This window comes from Gekko japonicus, unplaced genomic scaffold (assembly GCF_001447785.1).
Source record: "Gekko japonicus isolate JY-2015 unplaced genomic scaffold, Gekko_japonicus_V1.1 scaffold270, whole genome shotgun sequence".
NCBI lineage: Eukaryota > Metazoa > Chordata > Lepidosauria > Squamata > Gekkonidae > Gekko > Gekko japonicus.
In genome coordinates this window covers 367764-393167 of record NW_015170282.1, presented here as the reverse complement: position 1 = coordinate 393167, position 25404 = coordinate 367764, and the positions used below count along the sequence as shown (strand labels likewise).

The window sequence follows — 25404 nt, the reverse complement described above, 5'->3', positions numbered from 1 at the left end:
CCGAGAGAATGGTGAGAACAACTAAAGAAGCCCTTGCAAAGCTGGTATGTGGTGATTGGGGGGTGAAACTAGCTTCGTTTCTCCTGAGACAACATGTTACCCCTTGTTCGGCGACAGGCCGCAGCCCGGCCGAGATGTTAATGGGTCGCCGTTTAGCAACGCTGTTAGATAGGTTGCATCCAGATCTGAACGATATGAAACCACAACCACAGACCGAGAGTCCGAAGGTCCGGACATACGAAAAGGGTGAGCAAGTGTATGCTCGTAACTATGCCAGTGGTCACTCGTGGCTTCCAGCCACTGTCACCGATGTTATCGGTACTAGAATGTATGTGGTACGGCTTGCAGATGGGCGCAAGTGGCGTAGGCACATAGACCAGCTGAGGCAGCGGTGGGCAACTGACCGTCCTACCGTGCAGCCGGCTGAGTCCGCAGAGGAACCCCCATGGCCTTTAGAAGAGGCAGGTACTGTAGAGCCTGAGGGCTACGGTAGCGGTCAAGAGACAGGGCAGACCCCTAATTTTGTACCGCATGCAACGGACGGGGACGTTCCTGACTCTGAGGTCCCAGAGTCAAACGGAGTACCACTGAGGGACAGATGCCCTGAGACGAGTTCACCTCGTAGGTCTCAGAGAACGAGACGTGCACCCACCTACCTAAGTGATTACGACTGTTCTTGAGGTATTTTTTGCTTAGGGGGGAGGGAATTGTAATGTATTCATAGCTGCCATGAGTACAGGAGGTTTTATGTGAATCATCACATAGGGAAGCAATGTTAAGCTTCGTCTTGGACAGAGCATCCTAGTCCAAGACTCACGACCCAATCACATTCAAGCAAGCTGCAAGCGGGAACGTTTGTGATTGGTCCTTATGCGCTCAACCTGATAGGTTGTTATGTGTATAGTGGGAGTGGCTATGTTAGCCGGGAATGTTTAAATACCGGGCAGTTTCAATGGGCAAACTGTTCGGGCTATCAGATGTTGTACGGTGTCGAAGAAGTGAACAAAGAGCTGAATAAACTTGAGTCTTTGCTGAAATCACTCTCCGACTCATTGTTAAGCGCCGGACTTAACATTGCCTTTCTAACTGGAGGCACCGGGGATTGAAACCGGGACCTTTTGCATGCCGAGCAGATGCTCTACCACTGGGCAGCGACTCCTCCCTCTCAATGGCCACGTTTAAGCCATGTGCATGGAGAAGTTCCAGTTCATGCAAACAGTGCCACTGCATAAACTGTGCATGTTTCTGAGCTCAACAGGGCTCTCTCACATACTTTCATGAGAAGTGGCCTTTCGTGTGAATTAGGGTGGCCTACTCTAGGATGGGGAATACCTGGAGATTTGGGGGGTAGGGCCTGGGGAGGGTGAGGTTTGGGGAGGACTCAGGCTCTTTTTGTAGCAGGAACTCCTCTGCATAGTAGGTGACACACCCCTAATGTAGCCAATCCTCCAAGATCTTACAGAGCTCTTCTTACAGGGGCTACTGTAAGCTCTTGGAGGACTGGCTACATTAGGGGTGTGTCGCCTAATATGCAAAGGAGTTCCTGCTACAAAAAGAGCCCTGGGAGGAGAGCAGGCCCATAGCTACAGTGGGGCATTTTGGGGCAGGGTTGCCAAGTAAAAAACCCCTCACTGGCGAGGGAGCCTCGCTGGGCTCCGGGAGCTCTATCCGGATGCGCGCGTGCGCCGCCAGCACGTCACCAGAAGTGATGCGCGACGTCAACCACGTTGAGGGCGTGGCCACAATTGTCAGAGGGAAAACCATAGTTTTCCTTCCGATGATCTGATGAACCACGCTGCGCTTCGGGGGGGGCGGAGTTCCCCCCGGGGCCTGATTCCGTGGCGACGGAAATTTGGCCTCCAAAGCGGGGGTTTACCTGCCCCCCGCCCCCACTTGGCAGCCCTATTTCAGGGCCTATCCCCGACTTCCTGCCAAGGCCCCAAGACTTCCACCCAGCCCCCAGGCCCCCGGCTGTCTGGGCCGCCCAGAGAACTCCTGACTTTCTGGGCCGCCCAGAGGACTCCCCACTGCCTCCCCTTCCCCAAGCGTGGCTTCCTTCCTCACGTAGGCAGGAAGAATGCAGACACTGCAAAAGTGAGGTTTTAAAAAATATATATTAAATTTTATTTTGTGATGTCAGTGCCCCCTGACTTATTTAAAGGCCCCCTGAATCACAAAATCCTGGGTATGGGCGTGGAGGAGAGGGCTATCAGCCAGGATAATAGTGCCATATTGCCCACCTTCCAAAATCACCATTTCCTCCAGGGCAACTGATCTCTGTTGTCTGGAGATTATTTCTAATTCTGGGAGATCTCTTGGCCTCACCTGGTGGTTAGGAACCCGAGTGCAAACCTGTCCAAGAATGCAGATGCTTCAGGTGCAACTTTGGTGATTACAAGAATGAGGAAGTTGTGTGTGTTCCATTTTATTTTTATTATTATTTCTGCCTTATTCAGTCTATCTAAAAGAAAGAAAAGAATTATCTACAGGATTCTGGAGTATTCACCATTGCTTGATTCTTGTAACATGACAACTGAAGACTGGGCTAAGATTGCCAAAGATCTTGAGGTATCATATTGTATAGTCAGGATTCCGTTTCCCCGCCCCATTGTATTTTAGTATGTTTTGTAAAATGTTATATATATTTAATATATTGTTTTGTAGTTTTTACTTATCAAATGTTTGATAAATATCTTAGAATTCCTTCTTGTCGTGCTTAGCACAGTGGGTGTGGTTGTTTTGATTATAAATGTATTCAGCTTCTTTTTTTCTAAAAAAATCGGTTTTATTGTAAGGGCAATGAAAGTTATACACTGTTTCTGAATATGAACATTTCACGTTTTTAATGAACAGAGTCATGATCGAACCATTTTGTATATCAAATGTTTCTGTTTATTCAAAAGCCAAATTAATTTGGGTTTGTTTTTTTAAAAAAGATGTCTTATGTCAGTGTCTTTGACTTGCTAGACTTACTACGAACAGTACGATGGTTTTGTGATTCTTCACGGGACAGACACGATGGCCTATACGGCAGCTGCTTTATCTTTCATGTGTGAGAACGTTGGTAAAACCATTGTCCTGACGGGATCTCAGGTAATGGGCCCAGTGTGCGGTGGGATTGTCTTTCCTGTTATACTGTTTGGTTAAGATGGCAGCGAGCCCTCCTATAGAACTGCTGCATTTTGTTGTCCCATTTACCAGTCAGGAAGTTTAGAGTAATTACTTTTTAAAAAGTATATTTTGCTGTGTGGGAGGCATTTTCTTTGGGATTTTGATCTTTTGTTTTCTAGGTCCCTATTTACGAACTGAGGAACGATGGGCGTTCCAACCTGCTGGGGGCGCTGCTGATCGCCGGACAGTTCATCATCCCTGAGGTCTGTTGTGTCTTGCAAAATGCTGGCTGGCAGGGGGACTTACCAGTAGAAAGAGGAAGGCCCAAGGCACATTGCTGGCATTGCACAGGACACATCATCATGTCAAGAACTTCCAGGTGACGCTCTAGTATTTGGGCAAGAACTGTATGGTAGACGCTGGTTTACTATAGAGTTTTTGCCCAAATACTAGAGTGTCACCTGGAAGTCACTGGCATGATGCAAATACTAGAGTGTCACCTGGAAGTCACTTCCTGTGCAATGCTGGTGATGTGGCCTGGGCCTTTCTTTTTCTCCTGGTAAGTTCTCCCCCACTCCCTCCCAGTGGTTGGAGCCACTGGTTAATTCCCACTGACAGAAAGGATTTCCTCCTGCGGCTTCCTCTCTTTCCCCCTCTTGCTGCAGTCCAAAATGACCCCCAAATGCTGTTCCTAAGGGAAACCCCCCCCAGAAGTAGCATGGGGTGTTGGCACTCTGAAGTGGGAGTGGAAAACTAGCACAGCTTCGAAGAAGTTGGCTATAAACTTTCTCCATTATGTAGTGATTTTTTTTTTTATTTGAAGGGATCTTTTCCCACATAAGGAAGCATTAAAAATATGACTTTACCTACCTGCAGTCTGAGATTGTACATCTTGTGGTTCCTGATGAGTAAACCAGGCCTAATTATTTGTCATTTTCTGAGGCAACTGAAGCCTGAGCATTTCTGTTATAAGACAGGGATCGTTGGAGGAGAGAAAACCCCTGGTACCCCCGCTGGCCTATTTATTTTGAAAAAGTACAAATTACCATGTGAAGCGAAAGAGCCAGGATTCCATCAGACCTAATGGCCAGCAAGGAAACACCAGGAAGTACCCTGGGTTTCAGGGAAATGCGAGGGGGAGGGGGCCGGGGAAGGGACTGACCTCGCTCGCAGCCCCCAAACGCAGTCCCAAGAATCGTCCTCCCTCCAAAGACTAGAGCGAGTTTCGAGAGAAAGGGGCTAGCCAGTTATACAAGATGAACAATGGAGAGTCCCCTGTACCCGCAACTGGGGCCGAATTGGGGGGGGGGGGCAATCGTAAACGGCGAAGTTAGTCAGGACTGCAGGCGGCGGCGGCAACCTCTGAGAGACCAGCTCTGCAGGCACGCGCGCACACACACACACACCCCGACTCTTAATTTTTTTAAATCGACTCTTTGATCATGATGGCTTTCCTGACCCTTACTGTGTATGCTCTGATCATATTCTTTAGCAGTCTTCATCATCACAGGTTTTTGTTTTTTAAAAAACCCTCCCAGTTTTTCCTTCCTTCCCGAGTTGCCAACCTCCAGGTGGGACCTGGAGATCTTCCACTGTTACAATTGATCTCCAGATGACAAGAGATCAGTTCCCCTGGAGAAAATGACTGCTTTGGAGGGTAGACCCTATGGCATTATCCCCTGCTGAGGTTCTTCTCCTCCTCCTCCCTCCCTTCCTCAATTCCTCCCTTCCTCCCTCCCTTCCTTCTTTTCTCCCTCCCTCCCTCCCTCCCTCCTTCCCTTCCTTCCTTCTTTCCTTGTTAAATGGCAACCCTAGAAAGCCTCCTCAAGGCAAATTTTCATTACGTTTCACGCAGGTGTGCCTCTATTTTCACCACAAACTGTACAGGGGAAACAGGGTGACTAAGGTGGACGCTGGGAGTTTTGATGCCTTTTCCTCACCCAACCTGCCTCCCCTTGCAAACGCTGAAGTGGATATCAAAAGTAAGTGAGATGCTACATCTCCCTGAAAGGACCATTCTTATTTTTTGTGTGGTTTTAGTGTTGGGTGGATTAATCCAAGGCCTTGTCTATAGTCCTTTTATCATTTGTTTATTCAGAAAAGTTTTTTCCCATGTTTCAAGTAATTCTCAAAGTGAGGAGCAGTAAGTTTAAGCATCAATAAAACTGATCAGAACAGAACTATAAGTAGAAATAATTTTGGGACCACTAAGAGACCGAAGAGGGCAAGAGGCCAGTGAAAACGCCATTGCTTCGCCTGTTCCTGCATCCGCTTAGCTTCTACTTTGACTCTCCACAGAGTTTAGAGCAGGGTCCCCAACACGGTGCCTGTGGGCACCTTGGTGGGCATTGACATCTTTTTTCTGGTTGCTGCCAAGTCTTACTAGAAAATGGGTGGGGCCAGGTGAGTCCAATAATATCGATCACGGAACATTGTGGCAGATCTTCCCAGGCCATCCTTAACCCCGATGTTGTCCACATCATTTGTGGTAGTGGTAGTGGCGGCCCCTATGTGAAAGCCTGGCGGAAGAGCTCCGTCTTGCAGGCCCTGCAGAACTGCATAAGATCCCGCAGAGCCCTGATCTCCTCCGGGAGCTCGTTCCACCAGGTAGGGGCCGCCACCGAAAAGGACCTGGCCCTAGTCGCGGCAAGCCTTGCCTCCCGGGGACCTGGAACCACCAGGCGATGTTGCGCCCCGGACCTAAGTGTTCTTGGGGATATATGTGGGGAAAGGCGGTCCCTCAGGTAAGTCGGACCCTGGCCATATAGGCCAAAACTGATGAGAAAAACTCATGCAGAAAAGCCCTTTTGTGCCTCTAGGTGATCCAACCTCTACTGAAATTGAAGTCTACAAGACACCTGGAGACCTTTGCAACTCTTTGGTCTCCTCCTCCCCATCCAAATTTGCCGTTGTAATTAGACGTTGTGTGTGGTTTCTCTCTTTTCTTTGAAGTATTCGTACACTCTGGTCCTCTGTAACATTTCTTCTTACTTCTTCCCCATTTATTTTCTTTCTGACAGTTGACTGGGGGATCATATGGCGAGCCAACACCACGAAAAAGTTTGAGGTCCACACTGATATGAATAGGAACGTGGGGTTGCTGAGGATCTTCCCAGGGATTACTGCTGCCACCGTGCGTGCCTGCCCCTCAAATGTGATCTAGGCACACAGCCGAGTTGCGATGGGTCAAAAGCAAAAGCAAAAGCAAACCAAATAAATAAAAAAACGGGGTTCTTGGGTCCCACTCTCCCACTTTTATGTAGTGCTGCTAAAGGACATTAATGCAGACCCCTGTGGATTTGTCTAACTTTTTAACCTTTTCATCCACTTGAAAGAGTGTTGGGAAACACCAAATAACACCAGGATTTATCCACTTTTAATGTGGGCAGGATTTATCCGGTTGGCACTGCTTTCTGTCCATGTGTCCCAATGCCCGTGCTCTTCGCTGCATCATCTGCACGGCACACCCTTTCCCGAAAATCCAGATTTTGCAATGACCAGGGCATTTCCCGGACTGCCTTCAAGTTCCATTCTCATTCCCCAGTGTTACCAGTTTTTTCCTTGGGTCCAGACAACTTTGTAAACATCCCAGTGCCGTCCCAGTTCCTTTTAAAACTGGTTTCTCCTGTAATTTTTGTTTTCATTGTGAAATGGATTTGCAAGAAAGCCTCTTTCTCGGAATCTGAACATTTTCCCCTGCCTTGAAGATTGCTGCCCAAACCCACCCAGAAAGGGCGGGTTTGGGTGGGTGTTTTTTTAGTTTGCATGCCAGCGGTGAAACATTTCAGCACTGGAAGGCGCCTGTGCTGAAAGAAGCAGTCATTCCCATTAGGAGTGCCGACACCAGCAGCCAATCATTGCCCTCTTTCTTTCATTCGGAATCCAGAGCAAATCATTGGGCGCCATTTTCAAATACATTTTAGTATCACTCTTTAGTCTTTCTCAGCAAGATCGGGTAAATCTGATGGAGGAGATATAGCGCAGATGGTTTGGAGGTGCAGGGTCAGATTAAGAGGCATGCCTGGCTAGGGGGCTCAGGTAATTCTCACTGAAGCCCCTGATATTCACAGATCCTCGAAGCTCAATAGCCAAAAACCCCTTGGAGCCATTTTCATCAGGGAAGGGGGGGTAGAGTATCATGGGATGCAAAAGAGGAAAGGGAACCTACTTTGAGGGGAAGAGGGAATCCAGAGCTTCTCTAAGGGGGATTCTCCATTGTTTTACAAAACCCACTTGGCCTCCCCTCACTTCTCCTTCAAAGCATTTAAAGGGTCCTTTTAAATGCTTTGGAGGAGAAGTGGGGGCCTCGCGCCTGCTCTCCCAGCCGTGAACTCACGGCTTGGAGAGCAGGCACCCACGGCCTCCCCTGTTTCAGGTTGGGGGGCTGGGCCTGCTCCAGGCTAAGGAGGAAGTGCCACTTATAAGTTGTTGAAAGGCAAATTGCTTAAGCTGGTGTAAGGCTTCAAACTGTGCTCAAAGGATTTATAGTGCATGAACTGAGTGTGTTAACAGCAACCCGAAGGAGGATCTAACAAGCCGGAAGTAGAAGACAACAGAGGAAGCCCCTCCTCGTCAGCGATAGTAAAAGTGCCCAGCACGCAAAGAAGCGGTTCTGACTGTGTCCAGAAGAGATTCTTTTTTTTTATTATTAACAGAAACTCAAGGGAACATTACTAACATACTAACAGAGAATTACATGTGACCGGACCAAGAAAAGAAGTTTGACAACACACAGAAGAAGCCCAAGAAGATTAATTGGACATTACTAACAGTTTAATTTACCAGTTTATATATCACTCAGCCTTCTCTTTCTCCCACTGTCTACCCTTCCCATTTTTTCTTTTAAGCGAAATACCTCCCCTTTTTAGGGGAGCTAATAAAATCTTTATATAAAAAAAAAAAAAACTGTGCTCAAAGGAGTGGGAGGGCACTGGTAGGATCCACCACGCTATATACACGGTGGTGGTAGAAAGTATAGTCAAGTCACAGCTGACCTTTGGCGGCCCTGTAGGGTTTTCAAGGTGAGAGACAAACAGAGGTGATTTGCCATTAGGCTTTCTTGCTGGTCTCCCATCCAAACATTAACCGGGGCCAGCTCTGCTTAGCTCCCCAAATCTAATGAGATTGGGCTAGCCTGGGCTACCCAGGTCAGGGCGTGTACACACTGGCTGTACTTTTTGCAGAACATGTATGAAGATTCCTTAACGCAAGTTTTATTTTTCATGCCGCTGTTTCTTATCTTCATCTGAACAGGTGAAGGCATTTCTTCAGCCCCCAATGGAAGGGGTTGTCCTGGAAACATACGGAAGCGGAAATGCTCCAAACAACCGTCCGGATTTGCTGGAAGTGTTGAGGCAGGCCACGGAGGAGCGGAATGTGGTGATCCTCAACTGCACGCAGTGTCTGCGGGGGTCTGTGGCTTTGACCTATGAAACCGGACAGGTACTGTCTGGAAATTAAGAATTGAAGGTGCGGAGTTGGGGAAGGAGGACAAATCATTCTCCTGCCTCTTGTGTTGGTGGAGCTGGCACTTGCAAAAGAGGGAGGGAAGTACTATGTTGGCCTGCTTCACCCTCCTCAACAAGAGCCAGTTTGGTGTAGTGGCTAAGTGCACGGACTCTAATCCGGGAGAAGCGGGTTTGATTCCCCGCTCCTCCACTTGCAGCTGTTGGATGACCTTGGGCAAGCCATAGTTCTGTCAGAGCTGTCCTTGAAAGAGCAGTTCTTTCAGAGCTCTCTCAGCTCCACCTACCTCACAGGGTATCTGTTGTGGGGAGGGGAAGGGAAAGGAGTTTGTAAGCTGCTCTGAGACTCCGAGTGAAGGGCAGGGTATAAATCCAATCTCCTCCTCTTCTCCTTCTCCTCCTCCCCGTGGCCCCCTTCCCAACTCACATAGCAGTCCCTTGACCACAGGAATTGATTTTTCCCAGGGTTGGAGCAGCCTGCTGTGGTGAGGGGACCATAGGTTAAACGCATGTAGAAACCACTGAGACTGATGTAGTGATCAGCATGGTTTACTGGACACAACAAAGACAAAGACTAACGGCCGGCTGGCCAACTATATACACACCTGGGGACACACCCCTAGGTCCCGTTGGTGGGTTTAAATCTCCCGCCATGGTCCCATTGGTTCCCCAGTGGAGAGACCAGGAGCCTAGTCCCCATTGTTCTTCCAGAGTCAAGCTCTGGGGTATTCGCTGGCCCCTGGTGGCGGTCAGCGGACACAACAATAGGGAAGATTCAGCCCATTTCTTGTGCAGCTTCATCTTTGTGCTTTGCTTTTGGGGCTGACTGAAGAGGGGTTCTTGCAGACAATCCCCACGTATATAACCCTGACTAGTGTACTGTCCCTGTCCCGTGTGGACCCAACCCTGTTAATCGTGTCTGTGCTGTAGCTCTCATTTGCTGTTGTTTCTAGGATCTTGCTCATGTTGGAGTAATTTCAGGAGGCGACATGATGCCCGAAGCATCTTTGGCAAAACTGTCTTATGTGCTGGGGAAGAGGCAGCTTAATTGGAAGGAGAAGAAGAAGGTCAAACATACATTGTTAATTTATTTTTTTCTCCTCTTTTGATTTTGATATATCTTTTTAATTTTTTTTGTATTTCTCTCTCTCTGTCTCTCTCTCTCCCCCCTATCAAATTTGATTTATTAGGCCGCGTTTCACTGCAAACAGGGCTCAGGGCAGCTTACATCAGAAGGCAAATACAATAAATAATGAAAATTAAGAACAACATTAAGATACTTAAAAACGTCAACAAGATAGCAGAAAGAATTTCTCTGTGTGTGTGTGTGAGTGTGTGTGCGCCTGAAAGTTATGGCGACCTCTGATGACTGACCCCTACTGGTGGCCAGCTGAATATTCAGAGAGGTGGCTAAATAAAGCCTGCCCCCACCTCCCGACTGCTAGTATTCCAAGGAGGTCTCCCATCCAAGTACTTGCCAGAGTCAACCCTGCTTAGCTTTCAAGGTTTGATGAGATTGGGATTGCCTGAGCTATCCAGGTCAGCGCAAAATCTTTTGATTTTGATATTGTTGTCCTCAAAGTGCTCTTCACTACTGCAGCTTGGTTTGCATGGAATCTATTTCTTTGTAAGTTGTACATCACACACATACATAGACCTTTATTGGCATAACATTTTTATTTCTTAAAACATTTACATCCCACCTTTTCCTCGTGGCTCTAGGCGGCTTACAGTAATAATTAAAAACATTTTCAGTTAAAATAAAATAGCAAACCCCAAATCCAGGATCATCTTCATCAAACCAAGATAGAATCGGGACTCCAAGGATGCCCATATATATGACCTTTAAAGCAGGGCTCTTTTTGTAGAAAAAGCCCAGCAGGAACTCATTAGCATAACAGGCCACACCCAACACCAGAAACTCATTAACATATTAGGCCACACCCCTGCCAGCACAGCTCATTAGCACATTAGGATGCACCCCCGAGTTGCCAAAAGTGTGGTCATCCAGCCACACCCACCTTTTGCTTCTTATTCTGTTTACCTTGTTTGTTGTCAAAACCCAAGGCTTTTTTTTGTAGCAGGAACTCCTTTGCATGTTAGGCCACACACCCCTAATGTAGCCAATCCTGATTAGTTTCTGCTGTTGGGTGTGGCCTATTATGTTAATGAGTTCCTGCTGGGCGTGGCCAACTCGGGAGCCAGCCGGAACTCCGCTCCTGTGCGTTCCTGCCCCAAAATAGCCCTGCTTTAAAGTCAGGAGAGTTGGGAGTGATGCAGCAGAGCAGTCTTGGGGGTCCTGGTGCATAGTTCTCTGAAAAACAACCCTGCAGTGATGGAGAAAAGGGCAGATTCTTTGTCCGAATTTGTTAGAAAGTACAACTGCAATGCCACTATAGAAATATGTGCCCCATGTGGAGCGCTCTGAACAGTTCCAGTTGCCCCATCACAAAAGGACAGCAAAGGGCAGAGAAAGGTACAGAAAGGGAAGTGGCAAATCAGGAAGGTAAAATGGCCCAGGAGCATGGAGCTAGTCCGTTTGGCCTCAAGCGGTGGAGGGAACAGGCAAGCCTAGGCCGATGGCTCTCGTTGCTGACCAGGTCTTTCTGTACTGAAAAAGTGAATGCAGATTTCTTCCAACTGAACTAGTTCTTGGCTTCCTTGAGTAACTGTGTTCTGTTGACAGATTAACTTTAAGGGAGGGGGATAATTCAGTGACCTTTTGCAAAGCTTCGGTAGAACAACAACAGTGGTATATCGGTTAGTAAGTCGCACCCTGGAGTTATTAAAACAAGACTTTCGGGAAATAATTTCTTCTCCTGATTTTTTTCTTTTAAATGGATATATTTTTTATTTGTTTCTCCCTCTTTCCCTCAGATGCTGGCTGACAATCTTAGGGGAGAAATGTCTTCCACGCTCACAGGAACCCAAAGCTCCTTAAGAAACAGCAATTTCATTAAAGTGATCAGCAAGTTTATAAGTCTTAACTGCAAAGAGGTAAACAGATGACGTGAATTTATGCAAGCATAGGTTGGGTTGTCAAAACAGGCAATTCTTTTTTTTTTTTTTACATTTTCCAAGTTTTATTGAACTCAAGATTACAGTACAAACAAGACTGAAAACACCAAAGCAGAACATATTCTCAGAGCAATGAGTTACAGTAATAAGCCTGGTACGTAGAACGTTCTATAACATTTATCAATTTTACAAATACAAAAAAAACCTGCAATCAGTGCGAGAAAAGATATCATCCTACACACTGCATTATCCTACAGTAAATCAGACTAATTACCATAAGTAGAGCAGGTATTGTAAAATTAAAAGAAGAAATAGAGATTATGATAAAAAGAGAAACTCGTGTTAACCTTGAGAGGTCTCAACAACAGACAAGTCCAAAAGGTACATTAGAGGTGGAGCCAAATGTGATCACTGACATTGAATGAAATCGCTGGAAACTGCATATCTAATTTTGGATTAGCAGCCTGGAAAGCCCAGTTTAGCAAGTCCGTGAGAGCTTGGGAACTAAACAGGGTCAGCCACAGTCAGTACTTGGATGGGAGACCACCAAAGAAGACACAAAGAAAGGCAATAGCAAACCACCTCTGCTCCTCTTTCATGGATTGCCCTGTACATGGGGTGTATGAGTTGGTCGCAGGGCTCTTTTTGTAGCAGGAACTCCGTTGCATATTAGGTGACACACGCCTCATGTAGCCCCTGTAAGAAGAGCTCTGTAAGCTCTTGGAGAATTGGCTACATTAGGGGTGTGTCGCCTAATATGCAAAGGAGTTCCTGCTACAAAAAGAGCCCTGGCTACTCAGTGGCATGTTCCTCTAATTTTGGATGGGCTTGGGCTTGTTTGGGCAGGTATGTGGAAAATGTATAAACCATTGGAGTAGGTCAAGATGGGTAGCTGTGTTAGTATGTCTAAAGCAGTAGAAAAGGGTGAGAGTCCAGTGTATGCATTATGTTCACATACAGCTCATAACTCAAGCCAGTTCAGCGTATTATTAATGACATACTGTAATGTATCCATCTCAGACCGCATGCGCGGCCATTTCACCACGCGGTCATGCGAAGCGACCGAGCTTCGCTCTCAGTAACAATGGGACAAGCGGATCCTGGCCGGCAGCTATCGGCAGGCTAGGCTCCCGGCTGAGAGCCTATGGAACTCTCAGCCACTGTAAATAGCCAATCATTTGTGTGTGGGTGTGTTTGGGGAGCGGGGTTTGCGCACATAAAAACCAGCCTGCGAGCTGGGTACTCTCGTCTTGTTCTGAGCTGAAATAAAGTATGGGAGCTGAAATCACTAATAAGTCTCAGTACTTTTCACATACCATTCATGTTGGATAGTGACACTTCCCTCACACAGGCACTGGGGTGCCAACCTTTTCTTACTTACAGACAGCCTGCTAACCTAAAACAACCTCACCTGCAATGATAAACTACTTAACAGTAACATGGACTCTGGTACTAAGACCTGCAACAAACCAATATGCCAATATAGACCCTAGAAACACCATCGGTGGATTCAGCCTCATCAGCCAAACCATTTCACGTTCATACTCCTGTTCATCCTCTAATGTGATTTATGCCATCCTATGTCAGTAATAGGGATGGGCACGAACTGGGGAAATGGAGGTTCGTCCCGATTCTTGGTTTGTGAGGCCACACGAACCTCCCTTGTTTAATGAATCAGTTTGGTTTGTGAGGTCTGGGGGAAGATTTGAGATCTTCCCTCCCTCTTTTCTGCTGGTGGTGGCTTCCCAAGGCCAGCAGAATGGAAAGGGGGGGAAATCTTGCAAAAGCCATTTAAAGGAAACCTTCTCTTTAAATGGCTTTTGCAAGCCATTTCAATTATCCCTTTCAACCCCCCCCCCCCTTGGAGCCTTCCCTTTAAATGGCTTTTGCAAATTGAAATGGCTTACATCTATTTTAGCCTAACAGGATGGATGCAAGCCATTCCAGCAATCCCTCTCACTCCCCGCACTTCCCACCACAAACCCCATGATCCTCCAGAATCACATGGAATTAGTGGATAGGGATGGGCAAGAACCTCTGGTTCATGAACTATGAACTGGTGATGTTCATCACAAAATTAGGTTTGTGACAAGGTTCATGCTCATTCCTAGTCAGTAATGGCCATTCACCCTCTACATTAGACAACCAGGCCAGTCGCTATGACAAAGAATAAATGGACATAAGTCTGACATTAGAAACCACAACATTTAAAAACCAGTGGAGGAACATTTTAATCTTCCAGGACATTCAGTTGCTGGCCTAAGAGTAGCAGTTCTCTTACAATGGAATTTCAAAGGGAGATTAGAAAGAGACTGCTGAATTACAACTGATAATGAAGTTCAAGACAATGGATCCTCCTGAACTGAATGGAGACCCAGGTTTCCTGTCTCATTACCAATGCTGATTTCTGCATGCCTTCAAACCCTCTGCATATCACACCTAATCCAATCATGCCTGCTATTGTCATTCAGCTGCTATTGACATCTGCCTGCTAATGTCATTCAGCATCTGAAATCACTCCACTCTCCAAGACAGATGGACTCACATTCTAGCTGCTTCTGAAGAAGTGAAAGCTCATACCCAGTCACAAATTTTCTTACTCTTTAAGGTGCTACGGACTCTTGCTCTTTTCTATTGCATTGGAGTAGGATTAAACTACAGGAAGATGTGCTGGCAAAGGATGATTGATCGGTGCTTTGTCACTGCAGGCTGAATTCATTAAATGTGGAAGGTGTACGTTTCTGTGGTTCTAATAACTGCAATAAGGGTATTTAATCTTATAATCACATTTGGGTAGGATGGGTGATATATTTGACACATATACATTGGTTTGGATCCAGCAGTGTGTGAGCCAAAAGGAAAACGTACACAGCACAGTTCCGCTTGCGCAGACTGTAGTGCGATGTCTGAAGTAACATGTGGTGCTTTGTTATCATTTTCAACACAATAACCATAAGAACATAAGAGATGCCAATGTTGGATCAGGCCAAAGGCCCATCCAGTCCAACACTCTGTATCACACAGTGGCCAGAAATACCAGTGCCATCAGGAGGTCCACCAGTGGGGCCAGGACATTAGAAGCCCTCCCACTGTTGACCCCCCCAAGCACCAAAATGACAGAGCATCACTTGCCCCAGAGTCCCTATCTATACCTTGTGGCTAATAGCCACTGATGGACCTCTGCTCCATATGCTTATCTAATTCCCTTTTGAAGCCGTCCATGCTTGTAGCTGCCACCACTTCCTGTGGCAGTGAATTCCATGTGTTAATCACTCTTTGGGTGAAGAAGGACTTTCTTTTATCCGTTCTAACCCGACCGCTCAGCAATTTCATGGAGTGCCCACGAGTTCTTGTATTGTGAGAAAGGGAGAAAAGTACCTCTTTCTCTACCTGCTCTTTCCCATGCATAATCTTATAAACCTCAATCATGTCAACCATGTGCAATGGAGTACACCCTGACCTGGGTAGCCCAAGCTAGCCTGATCTTGTCAGATCTCAGATGCTAAGCAGGGTCAGCCCTGGTTAGTATTTGGATGGGAGACCACCAAGGAAGTCCAGGGCTGCCACACAGAGGCAGGCGATGGCAAACCACCTCTGTTCCTCTCTTGCCTTGAAAACCTTGCAGGGTTGCCATACGTCAGCTGTGTCTCGACGGTGCTTTCCACCTATGGAGCATACAACAGGTGATTCAAAGGATTCCATTTAATTTGCTTTTGAAATTGTATTGGGCGGCTACAAGCATGGACGGCTTCAAAAGGGAATTCGATAAGCATATGGAGCAGAGGTCCATCAGTGGCTATTAGCCACAAGGTATAGATAGGAACTCTCAGTCTGGGGCAAGTGATGCTCTGTCTTCTTGGTGCTTGGGGGGGTCAACAGTGGGAGGGCTTCTAATGTCCTGGCCCCACTGGTGGACCTCCTGATGGTATTTCTGGCCACTGTGTGACACCAAGTGTTGGACTGGATGGGCCTTTGGCCTGATCCAACATTGGCTTCTCTTATGTTCTTATGAGAAATACCCTGTGCTATATCTAGTGCATGGAGAAAGGACCGTAGGGGCACAAATGGCTCTCATTTAGAAGAAGAAGAGATTGGATTTATACCCCGCCCTTCACTACCCAAAGGAGTCTCAGAGCGGTTTACAAACTCCTTCCCCTTCCCCTCCCCACAACAGACACCCTGTGAGGTGGGTGGGGCTGAGAGTGCTCTGACAGAAACTGTTCTTTTTCAAGGACAGCTGTGCCAGAACTATGGCTTGCCCAAGGTCATCCAGCAGGTGCAAGTGGAGGAGGGAGGGAATCAAACCCGATTAGAGTCCGCACACTTAACCGCTACACCAAACTGGCTCTTTAGCACAAGCGCAGAACAAGGAGTAATCCCACTAGTGGGATTTAACCCATTGTGTTTTGGAGACATTTATCCTCTATACGTAGGTACTCTTTTTGTTTTTGATGCACATCTAGTTTTTTAAAAATTCCGTTACTAGAGAGAAAATTGTACATGTTTTTTCCAGGTTTACTTTCTCACTTTGTAGTACTGGAATCCCGCTACACCATCTTTTTTTTAACCTGTTTGATTTCTTAGGAGCTTGGAGCATTAATTCCGTCTTTGGCATGCGCTGCAGCTAAAACTGGTGATAAGGATGCCTTGAAAGCCATTGAAGAAGTGGTAAATATAAGTAATGGGGCCGATTCAGGGTAAAGCCCAGACCTGTAATTGTGACCTTCCTGTACTGGTAGGGTTGCCAGACTCCCGCCCCCGTAGAGTTGGGGGTCCCCTGTAGCCAGGCCTCACCTCCCCGCTGCTGATCAGCTGGCCAGCAGGGGGGAACTTACCCTGAAAAAGAGGGAGATCCATCCGACGTGCAGCGATGTGCCTGCGTCACTGCCCAGGTGAACAGAAAGTGACGTCATCACACCAGTGACATCTAGGTGACACTCTGGTATTCGGGCAAAAACTATGTGGTCGAAACCAAGTTTACCATAGAGTTTTGCCCAAATTCCGGAGCATGGCCCGACATCCTGGACATGACGGTGCCCCTTCTGGGTCATGTGGCATGACAGGTCTGTGCCCATGAAACCTTGAAGAAGAGCGAAGTGAGTCGGAACAACTTTGTCTTAAAACTGAATGCAAAAGCAAAATTGTCACAGAACTTTTCTTTAAACGATGAGAGACAGAGGCTGTTGAGTTTTACATTGTGCAATGGAAGCAGAATCCAATAAAGAAAAGATGACGCGGGCAGAAGAATATGAACAAAGATTACTCATTTAGGGCAGAAATACATTCAGTTTCCTGTCGGAACTCAGTTCTCAAGTCTCAAGCATTTAGAAGAAGAAGAAGAAGAAATCGGATTTCTAGTCCTGTGGCACCTTTAACAAAGGTTTATTTGAGGTGTAAGCTTTTGTGTGCATGCACACTTCTTAAGATACATTGAAATGAAGAGAGATATTGAAGAGATTGGATTTATACCCCGCCATTCACTACACGAAGGAGTCTCAGAGTGGCTTACAATCTCCTTTCTTTTCCCCTCCCCACAAGAGACAGACACCTTGTGAGGTAGGTGGGGCTCTTTCCAGAAACTGCTCTTTCCAGAACAGCTCTGAGAGAACTGTGACTGACCCAAGGTAATCCAGCCAGGTGCAAGTGGAGGAGTGGGGAATCAAACCCGGTTCTCCCAGGTTAGAATCCACGCTCCTAACCACTACACCAAACTGGCCAATTTGCCACTCCATACATATAGGTAGAGGGTGAGCAGCAAATTAGCGTAAGCATAATAAAAGGTGTTTAACAGATGCAAGGACCAAACTGGCCACCTTTTGTTTGGGTTTAATTCCAGGGGGAAACATAGTGAAGGAAATAAATATATCAAAATCGTAGATAGATGAACCCTTCTTAATTGTGGAATGCTGACTGCTGAGAGTAGTTAGAAGAGAAGAAGAGAAGAGATTGGATTTATACCCCACCCTTCACTACCCAAGGGAGTCTCAGAGCATCTTACAAACTCCTTTCCCTTCCCCTCCCCACAACAGACACCCTGTGAGGTCGGTGGGGCTGAGAGAGCTCTGACAGAAACTGCTCTTTTTCAAGAACAGCCATGCCAGAACTATGGCTTGCCCAAGGTCATCCAGCAGGTGCAAGTGGAGGAGGGGGGAATCAAACCCGGTTCTCCCAGATTAGAGTCCGCGCACTTAACCACGACACCAAACTGGCTCTCAAGAGTTAACTGAAACCCTGTTGTTACTCTCCATCCGTCTTCTCTCAAGCGTGGAGGTAATGGATGTATACGGGTGGCATTCCACAATTAAGAAGGTACAAACTTTGTTGGTCGTAAAGGTGCCTCTGGACTCGAACTTTGTTTTGTTCCTGACTAGTGTTTCAGTATAGTGAAATCTTCAGTGTTGTGTCGCAATCTCTGTCTTCCTTGGCTGATGCGATATATGTCCCTTTTGCAGGGTGGAAACCTGAGCTGTGAAGATTATGATGGCCGCACCCCACTTCACGTTGCGTCAAGTGAGGGGCACGTAGAACTAGTTGAGTACTTATTAAGGACAGGGGCAAGTGTTTATGCCAAAGACAGATACGGGGCCACCCCCTTGATGAATGCCATCGAATTCAGGTAGGAAAAGAGGGGGGCACAAACGCTTAAAATCTCCCCCCACTTATCATACATTGGCTTCACTTTACAAAATTATGATCATTCTTATTTTTATTTATTTATATTATTTATTATTATTTCGGGTTTTAAACTGAAGTATTGCCCTGTGTTCTCTCTTGTGGTTTCCCCCGCCATTTTTTATTGCTAGGCTTTTTAGGGTGCTTCTGCTTTCATTTATTTCGATCCGTTGTCTCTGTTATCAGTGGTCTGATTTCTGTTTTATGTATTTTTAGGATGCTGTTTTTAAACTTTTTATCCTAATTGTTTTAATGGACTTTACAAGCTGCCTTGAAAACACTCTTATTATGAATGCAGTATAGAAATATCGATATATTTAAAATCAGAACATAAGGACCATTGTAGGATGCCAATGAAGAAGGGCGAATGGAAAGTTCACTGGGCCACTCAGGGTCGGCCCTAGGACCAAAAGTTTCCTGAGATGAGGGGCATCTTATTTATTTATTTATTTATTAAGATTTATAACCCGCCCTACCCGCAGAGTGGACTCAGGGTGGCTTACAAGGGGCTTATCATTGTATGTTCAGCTATTGAAAACTTTAATCTTTTTATTGTATTTGTAACCCATACATGACTTCAATGCACAAATTTATGTGTATGGTTTATCCCTTTCCCTTGCTCGAAAGCCAGTCGAGTCCGACTCTAGGGTTGCGGTGCTCATCTCCGTTTCCAAGCCGAAGAGCCAGCGCTGTCCGAAGACGTTTCCGTGGTCAAGTGGCCGGCATGACTAAACACCGAGGCGCACAGAACGCTGTTACCTTCCCACCAAAGTGGTCCCTATTTATCTACTTGCAATTTCTTGCTTTCGAACTGCTAGGTTGGCAGGAGCTGGAACTAGAGACTCCGGGAGCTCACTCCGTCATGCGGCACACTCGGGTCTCGAACTGCTGAACTACCGACCTTTCACAGCCTGCAGTTCAGCTTTCCTAGAAAGTGATAAATTGACAGGGTTGGATTCATTGATCCTCAGCAGAAGGCAGTGATGGTTGTGAATGGGAGGGAAAGTGGGGAAGATCTGTGATCTCCCATATGCTATAGTAAACACTGCTGAGTTGTTGGTACCATTATTTTCAGCTGTTGATTGGATAGTTGAGTAAGTAGTCCATGACAAGTGTCCCTTGGGCACAGCACTCCCCCCCCCAAGACCCGACCCCCCCTCCCACAAGACCCCTCGCTTACCTTTGAATGTGGATCGGGGCCAACTCACATCTCCGGCTGCCTTATTAAGCAAGAGAACCTCTGGACTATGAATCTGAGTTTTCTAAAACACCGTTTCTTTTTCCTGTAAAGGCACATGAAAGTAATACAGCTCCTTCGGGAAACAGGAGCTCACCTTTCTAGTGAAGAGCTAAAGGATGCAGGAACCAAGCTCTGCCTGTAAGAAAGAATCTAACCTAAATCTAATTTAAAGAATTTATATTTTTACTTTTAATGTATCTGAAACATTTTATTTGTTTGCTTGTTTTCTTATAACATTTCCATCCTGCCTTTCCTCTTGGTTCGAGGTGGCTTACAAGAATAGTTTAAACATCCCCGGCTGAAACCAAAGATAAAATAACAAGCCCCAGATCCCTCCCCCCTTAAAAGACACCTGCTGTTCAAACCCCCTCAAAAGCCCTGGCAAGAAGAAGAGGAAGAAGAGTTGGTTTTTATACCCTGCCTTTCATTACCCGAAGGACTCTCAAAGTGGCTTACAATCGCCTTCCGTTCCTCTCCCCACAACAGACAACCTGTGAGATAGGTGGGGCTGAGAGAGCTCTGAGAGAACTGTGACTGACCCAAGGTCACCCAGCTGGCTTCATGTGGAGGAGAAGTGGGGAATCAAACCCGGTTCTCCAGATTAGTGCTCTTAAGCACTACACTGCTCTGGCAGGTCTGGCAGGTCCTCCCGAAGATCTCCAAGGTGGGGGCCCCTCTCACTTCTTCAGGGAGCCCGTTCCACAGAGCTGGAGCCACGATGGAAAAGGACTGGGCTCTGGTCAGTGCCAGATGGTCCCCCCCCCCCCCAAGGGCTGGGAGAGCCAACAGATGACTGCCTGACGACCGTAGTTTTTGCATAGGGACACATGGAAGGAGAAAGTCCTTCAAATATATGGGTCTCAGGTCATGAAGAAGAAGAGACTGGGGGCGATTTCACACTAGAGCTGCCTCACGGCGCAGCCGCCGTTTGCCCCGACACTATTTGTCAATTTCACACCCGAGGCTGTGGGGCTGCATTTGACCCGCGGCTTCGCCCTATTTCCTCCGCAGTTTCGTGACCAGGATCACGAAACTGCAGAGGAAATCGGGCGAAGCCGCAAGTCAAAATGCAGCCCCGCAGCTTCGGGTGTGAAATTGACATGTTTGTGTCGGGGCAAACGGCGGCTGCGCCACGAGGCAGCTCTAGTGTGAAATCGCCCTGGATTTATACCCTTCACTCAGAGTCTCAGAGCGGCTTACAATCTCCTTTCCCTTCCCCTCTCCACATTAGACACCCTGTGAGGTACGTGGGGCTGAGAGAGCTCTTTCGAGAGCTGCTTGTGAGAGAACAGCTCTGAGAGAACTCGTGACTGACACAAGGTCACCCAGCTGCTGTATGTGGAGGAGAGGAGAGTCCGCCGCTCTTAACCACTTCACCAAACTGGCTTTAATTAAGGGGTTTAATGAAGTGCCTTAAAGGTCATAACCGGCAGCTTGAATTGAACTTGGAAACAGCCTGGCAACCAATGTTCCCTCTAAGCTGTGGAGTCTTGTGAGCAGAAATTCTACTTTGTGAGCTACTAGCATTAAAATTGTGAGTGAGCAGTTTGGCTACTGCATAAATCGGTTTGCTTGGGAGCCTTCCTTCCTGAGCTAAGACAAAAATGTGTGAGCTGGAGGCATAAAACTGTGAGCTGGCTCACGCTAACCCAGCTTAGAGGGAACACTGCTGGCAACCAATGAAGCTGTTTCAAAGTGGACAACATAACGCTCTTTGTGGCTAGCCTCTGATACCAGTCGGGCTGCTGCATTCTGAACCAGTAGTAGTTTCTGGGTTGTCCTCAAGGGCAGCCCCACAAAGAGCTCTTTGCAGTAATCCAACTGTGAGGTTACACAAGCATGGATCAGCGTAGCCAGGTCAGCTGAGCCTAGGTCATGAGAAAGCTGGCCAATCAGGTGCAGCTGATAGAAGGCACTTTTTCTGCCCATCATGCCAGGCGGGGTCCATGAGCTCCCCCAAGCTCTTCACCTGCTCTGAAAAAAGCAAACGTTACTTCATCTAGGACAAGCAGATTCAGCCTTCCCAATCAGCATTACCTCTGTCATGTCGGGATTCACCTTCCGTTCGTTGTGCCTTGGCCACCTGACCGCAGCCTCTAAGCACTGGTTCAGAACCAAGACAGATGCATCTGTTGTAAAATAGTCAAAAAGTGTTTAATACTTAGACTATTAATGGATCTTGCTCTATTGGAAAGAAGATATTTCTTTGCTTTAAAAACCTTTATTTCTAAGGGTAAAGGGTTCACAGGATTGCTACAAATTAACATAACACTAACAGCTACATTTCTAAGCTGCCTATAGTCAAAACAAGCACACAGATAATGGAGAAACTCTCCTTCTTCTTGACCCCTAGAAGGGAAGTCACCTGAAACAAATGACCAATCTGTATCACAGTAGAAAGCTACTTTTCCCGGGCTAATTCCCCATTGGCTTACTGCCAGGTATCCCTTCCAGGTCAGTCTAAACAATAGCAATACTAGGAATACAAGTTAACCCTATAATGACTGAATCATCAGACCTTGTAAACATACATTTCCAACAGCATCTGGAGGCTTGGATAATAAAATATGATGGCAAGGCTTTCCACCCAAATAGGGTCCCCTCTTAAAATTAAGCTGAATGCCCTGTGCAGTGCAAGTAGAGTGTTGGGTGTGTGGGGGGGTGTCTTCTAGACCAATTCCTTGTACCACCAAACATGTGGTCCCGATAATACACTGCTATCAACACAGTATTTGCCACACGAAACTGCTTATACTGACTTCAGACCATTAGGTCATCAAGATCAGTACTGTCGCCCTGACCTGGATAGCCCAGGCAACCCTGATCTCATCAGACCTTGGAAGCTAAGCAGGGGCGACTCTGGCAAGTACTTGGATGGGAGACCTCCTTGGAAACCAGCAGTCGGGAGTACAGGGGCAGGCTTTATTCAGCCACCGCTCTGAATATCCTCCAGGCCCCCAGTAGGGGGTCAGTCATCATGACTTGGATGTGCACATACAGTCAGTCACCAGAGATCGCCATGACTTCCAGATGCGCACACAAACATACGCACATACACATATAACACCCCCCCCCCAAAGATCAGCATTGTCTATTCAGATGGGCAGTGGCTCTCCAAGGTCTCAGGCAGAGGTCTTTCACATCACATATTGCCTGATCCCTTTAACTGGAGATGCTGGGGATTGAACCTGGGACCGTCTGCATCCCAAGCAGATGTTTTACCACTGAGCCATGGCCTCTCCCCATCTGCACTTCTTGGGGCTGACATCACTGAGCCCAAACCTAAGGTTATCACGCCATATACACTGAAGCAGGAGCCAATCTCTCTGTTATCTGTAGAATACATTAGAACCGCATTATCATTGTTTTGCACCTGCGCTGTACAGGCTGCCCTGAGTCAAAGCTCCCTTTGTTAGAAGATAGTTTCAGAAGGTGCCCTGACCCAGATAGCCTAGGCTAGAAGAAGAAGAAGAAGAAGAGGAGGAGATTGGATTTATACCCCGCCCTGCACTTGGAGTCTCAGAGTGGCTTACAAACTCCTTTCCCTTCCCCTCCCCACAACAGACACCCTGTGAGGTGGGTGGGGCTGAGAGAACTCTGACACAAACTGCTCTTTTTCAAGGACAGCTGTGCCAGAGCTTGTGACTGACCCAAGGTCACATCAGCAGGTCCAAGCGGAGGAGTGGGGAATCAAACCCCGTTCTCCCAGATTAGAGTCCGCACACTCAACCACTACACCAAACTGGCTAGCCCGATCTCATCAGATGTCAGAAGCTAAGTAGGGTCAGCCGTGGCTAGCATTTGGGTGGGAGACCTCCAAGGAATGCCAGGGTTGTGACATGGAGGCAGGTAATGGCAAACCACCTCTGAAGGTCTCTTGCCTTGAAAACCCCACATGGGGTCTCCATAAATCAGCTGTTACTTGAGAGCAGTTTCCACCACCCCTTTACAGATTAAGATGTGCAATTCAAATTTATCACAGACTTTCACCTAAAAGCTGAAGCCACCTTCCGATAGATTAGATTAGATTTAGACTGACTTGAACTGATAAAATCTATAGCCTCCCAGTTCTGTGATCTTTGGACCAAGGCTCCCTCTAGGCTGTGGAGTCCTGTGAGCAAAGATTCTACTTTGTGAGCTCCTGGCATTAAAGTTGTGAGCGAGCGATTTGGCTGCTGCATAAATGAGTCTGCTCCAGAACCATCCTTCCTGAGCTAAGACAAAAATGTGTGAGCTGGAGGCTAAAAAACTGTGAGCTAGCTCACACTAACTCAGCTTAGAGGGAACACTGCTTTGGACATGTGGCCCTCAATGCTGCCTCTAAGCTGTGGAGTCTTGTGAGCAAAAATTCTACTTTGTGAGCACCTGGCATGAACGTTGTGGGCGAGCCATTTGGCTACTCTGGACATACTCTGCGTTAGTTTGCTCTGGAGCTGTCCTTCCTGAGCTAAGACAAAACTGTGTAAGCCAGAGGCTAAAAAACTGTGAGCTAGCTCACACTAACTCAGCTTAGAGGGAACACTGGATGCCCTTTTCAATCCCCACATTGTTCCGTTATGCTTTGGCTCCAAAGGAAGCTGAGAGGGCGAGTCTGTGTGCTGTGTTTTATTTTTTGCAAATCGAAAAATTCCCCAGTGTCGAAATTGAAGCCTGCACTTGGGTTTGGTTACCGTCACACCCCTCTTGGGGAAATACGTTTCGAAACACCCTCTGGATGCAGAGGATTTAAGCAGCCAGGTAGATCAGCCTGTGGCACTGTGACCCTTTCTTTCCCTTCCAGTTTGGGCTGCACTTGAAGCATTCCGTGCATGACTCAGTATTGCTCGTTCTAGTTACCAGGAAACCATGTGACAGTCCTTTCGTTTTCTCTCTCCAGCCTCGCTGCTAAAAGAGATGTGGACGGACTGATGGCTTGGCACGTAGCAGGGGTAGACATGGAACAAACGGATTATAACAGCAGGACACCTTGGCAAGTAGTAAGTGTGTCAAATGGCAGCAGGGAGTGCAGAATGGTTGGAATATCTGCTGTTGCAAGCAGTGTTCTCTCTAAGATGAGCTAGTGTGAGCCAGCTCACAGTTTCTTAGTGTCAGCTAGCTGCCATTTCTCTGGGACACGTCCCGTCCTTATTCCTGCCCGTCCTCCCTTCCCTCCTCTTGTTATTCTCTTCTGGTATGCTTCTGTAACTGCCAAGTTTCTCCTGCAGGTGGATGACGGAGTGTTATGTCTTGTTGCCTGGGCTTAATTAGATTTCCCGTGTGAACTCAACTTGTGTTTATGAAATTGGCTGTTGTGATTCTCAGGCTGCTTCGCGCCTTTTCTAATCAGCTCCCTTACGAGGGAAATGTACCCATTGGGTTAACCAAGTTTGAAGTTCCTATATTACTTTGCCCCTGTGTATTGTCGTCATTCTGAACAATCTCTGTATGTTCATGACTAACCATGCTTTGGAAATAAATCTTACTTCTTTGGAACGTGGGTTTGTTCTCCTGACTTGGGATCTGACATTTTGTTCAGAATCACCTTTTCCCCCTCACCCCGAGTCTGACATCGATCATGAGCGGGGCCGAAGGGAAACCTTCTTTCCGGGCAGAGGACCGAGGAGCCGTCCCGGCCACTGCCTTGTCATCGGACTTCATGGAAGACCGAGGTGCCGTTGGGGGAGCGATCCCGAGGCAAGAGACTATTTCCTGGCCTCCTCCTACCCCATCGCATTGGGGAAAACGAGAGGTCAGAGCCTCAGAGGATTGGACTATGTTTGATACCCAAGGTACCAGGGAAACGTTTGCTCATCGGGGCAGTGGGCCCCGCGAAAGCCTTTTTGAACCGGGATCTTATCCAGAAAGACCTCGGAGTTGCCCGGCAGAGAATTATCGAGTGGAAGATGATTTCTGGCCGGA

The 25404-nt window shown here is 47.1% G+C and overlaps 1 protein-coding gene across 2 annotated transcripts in view; it reads left to right on the top strand.

Annotated features, from left to right (window-relative positions):
* The window catches only part of LOC107115984 (60 kDa lysophospholipase-like), a 38489-nt gene that overhangs the window by 7147 nt on the left and 5938 nt on the right, over positions 1 to 25404 (top strand). For both annotated transcript variants that reach the window (XM_015417801.1, XM_015417800.1), the window contains exons 3-14: positions 2457 to 2568; positions 2968 to 3093; positions 3291 to 3374; positions 4967 to 5093; positions 6132 to 6244; positions 8365 to 8553; positions 9530 to 9643; positions 11454 to 11573; positions 16179 to 16262; positions 18047 to 18210; positions 19558 to 19644; positions 24383 to 24482. In XM_015417801.1, the coding sequence (XP_015273287.1) occupies positions 2457 to 2568; positions 2968 to 3093; positions 3291 to 3374; positions 4967 to 5093; positions 6132 to 6244; positions 8365 to 8553; positions 9530 to 9643; positions 11454 to 11573; positions 16179 to 16262; positions 18047 to 18210; positions 19558 to 19644; positions 24383 to 24482 (1420 nt within the window). The remainder of the gene's footprint in view (positions 1 to 2456; positions 2569 to 2967; positions 3094 to 3290; positions 3375 to 4966; positions 5094 to 6131; positions 6245 to 8364; positions 8554 to 9529; positions 9644 to 11453; positions 11574 to 16178; positions 16263 to 18046; positions 18211 to 19557; positions 19645 to 24382; positions 24483 to 25404) is intronic.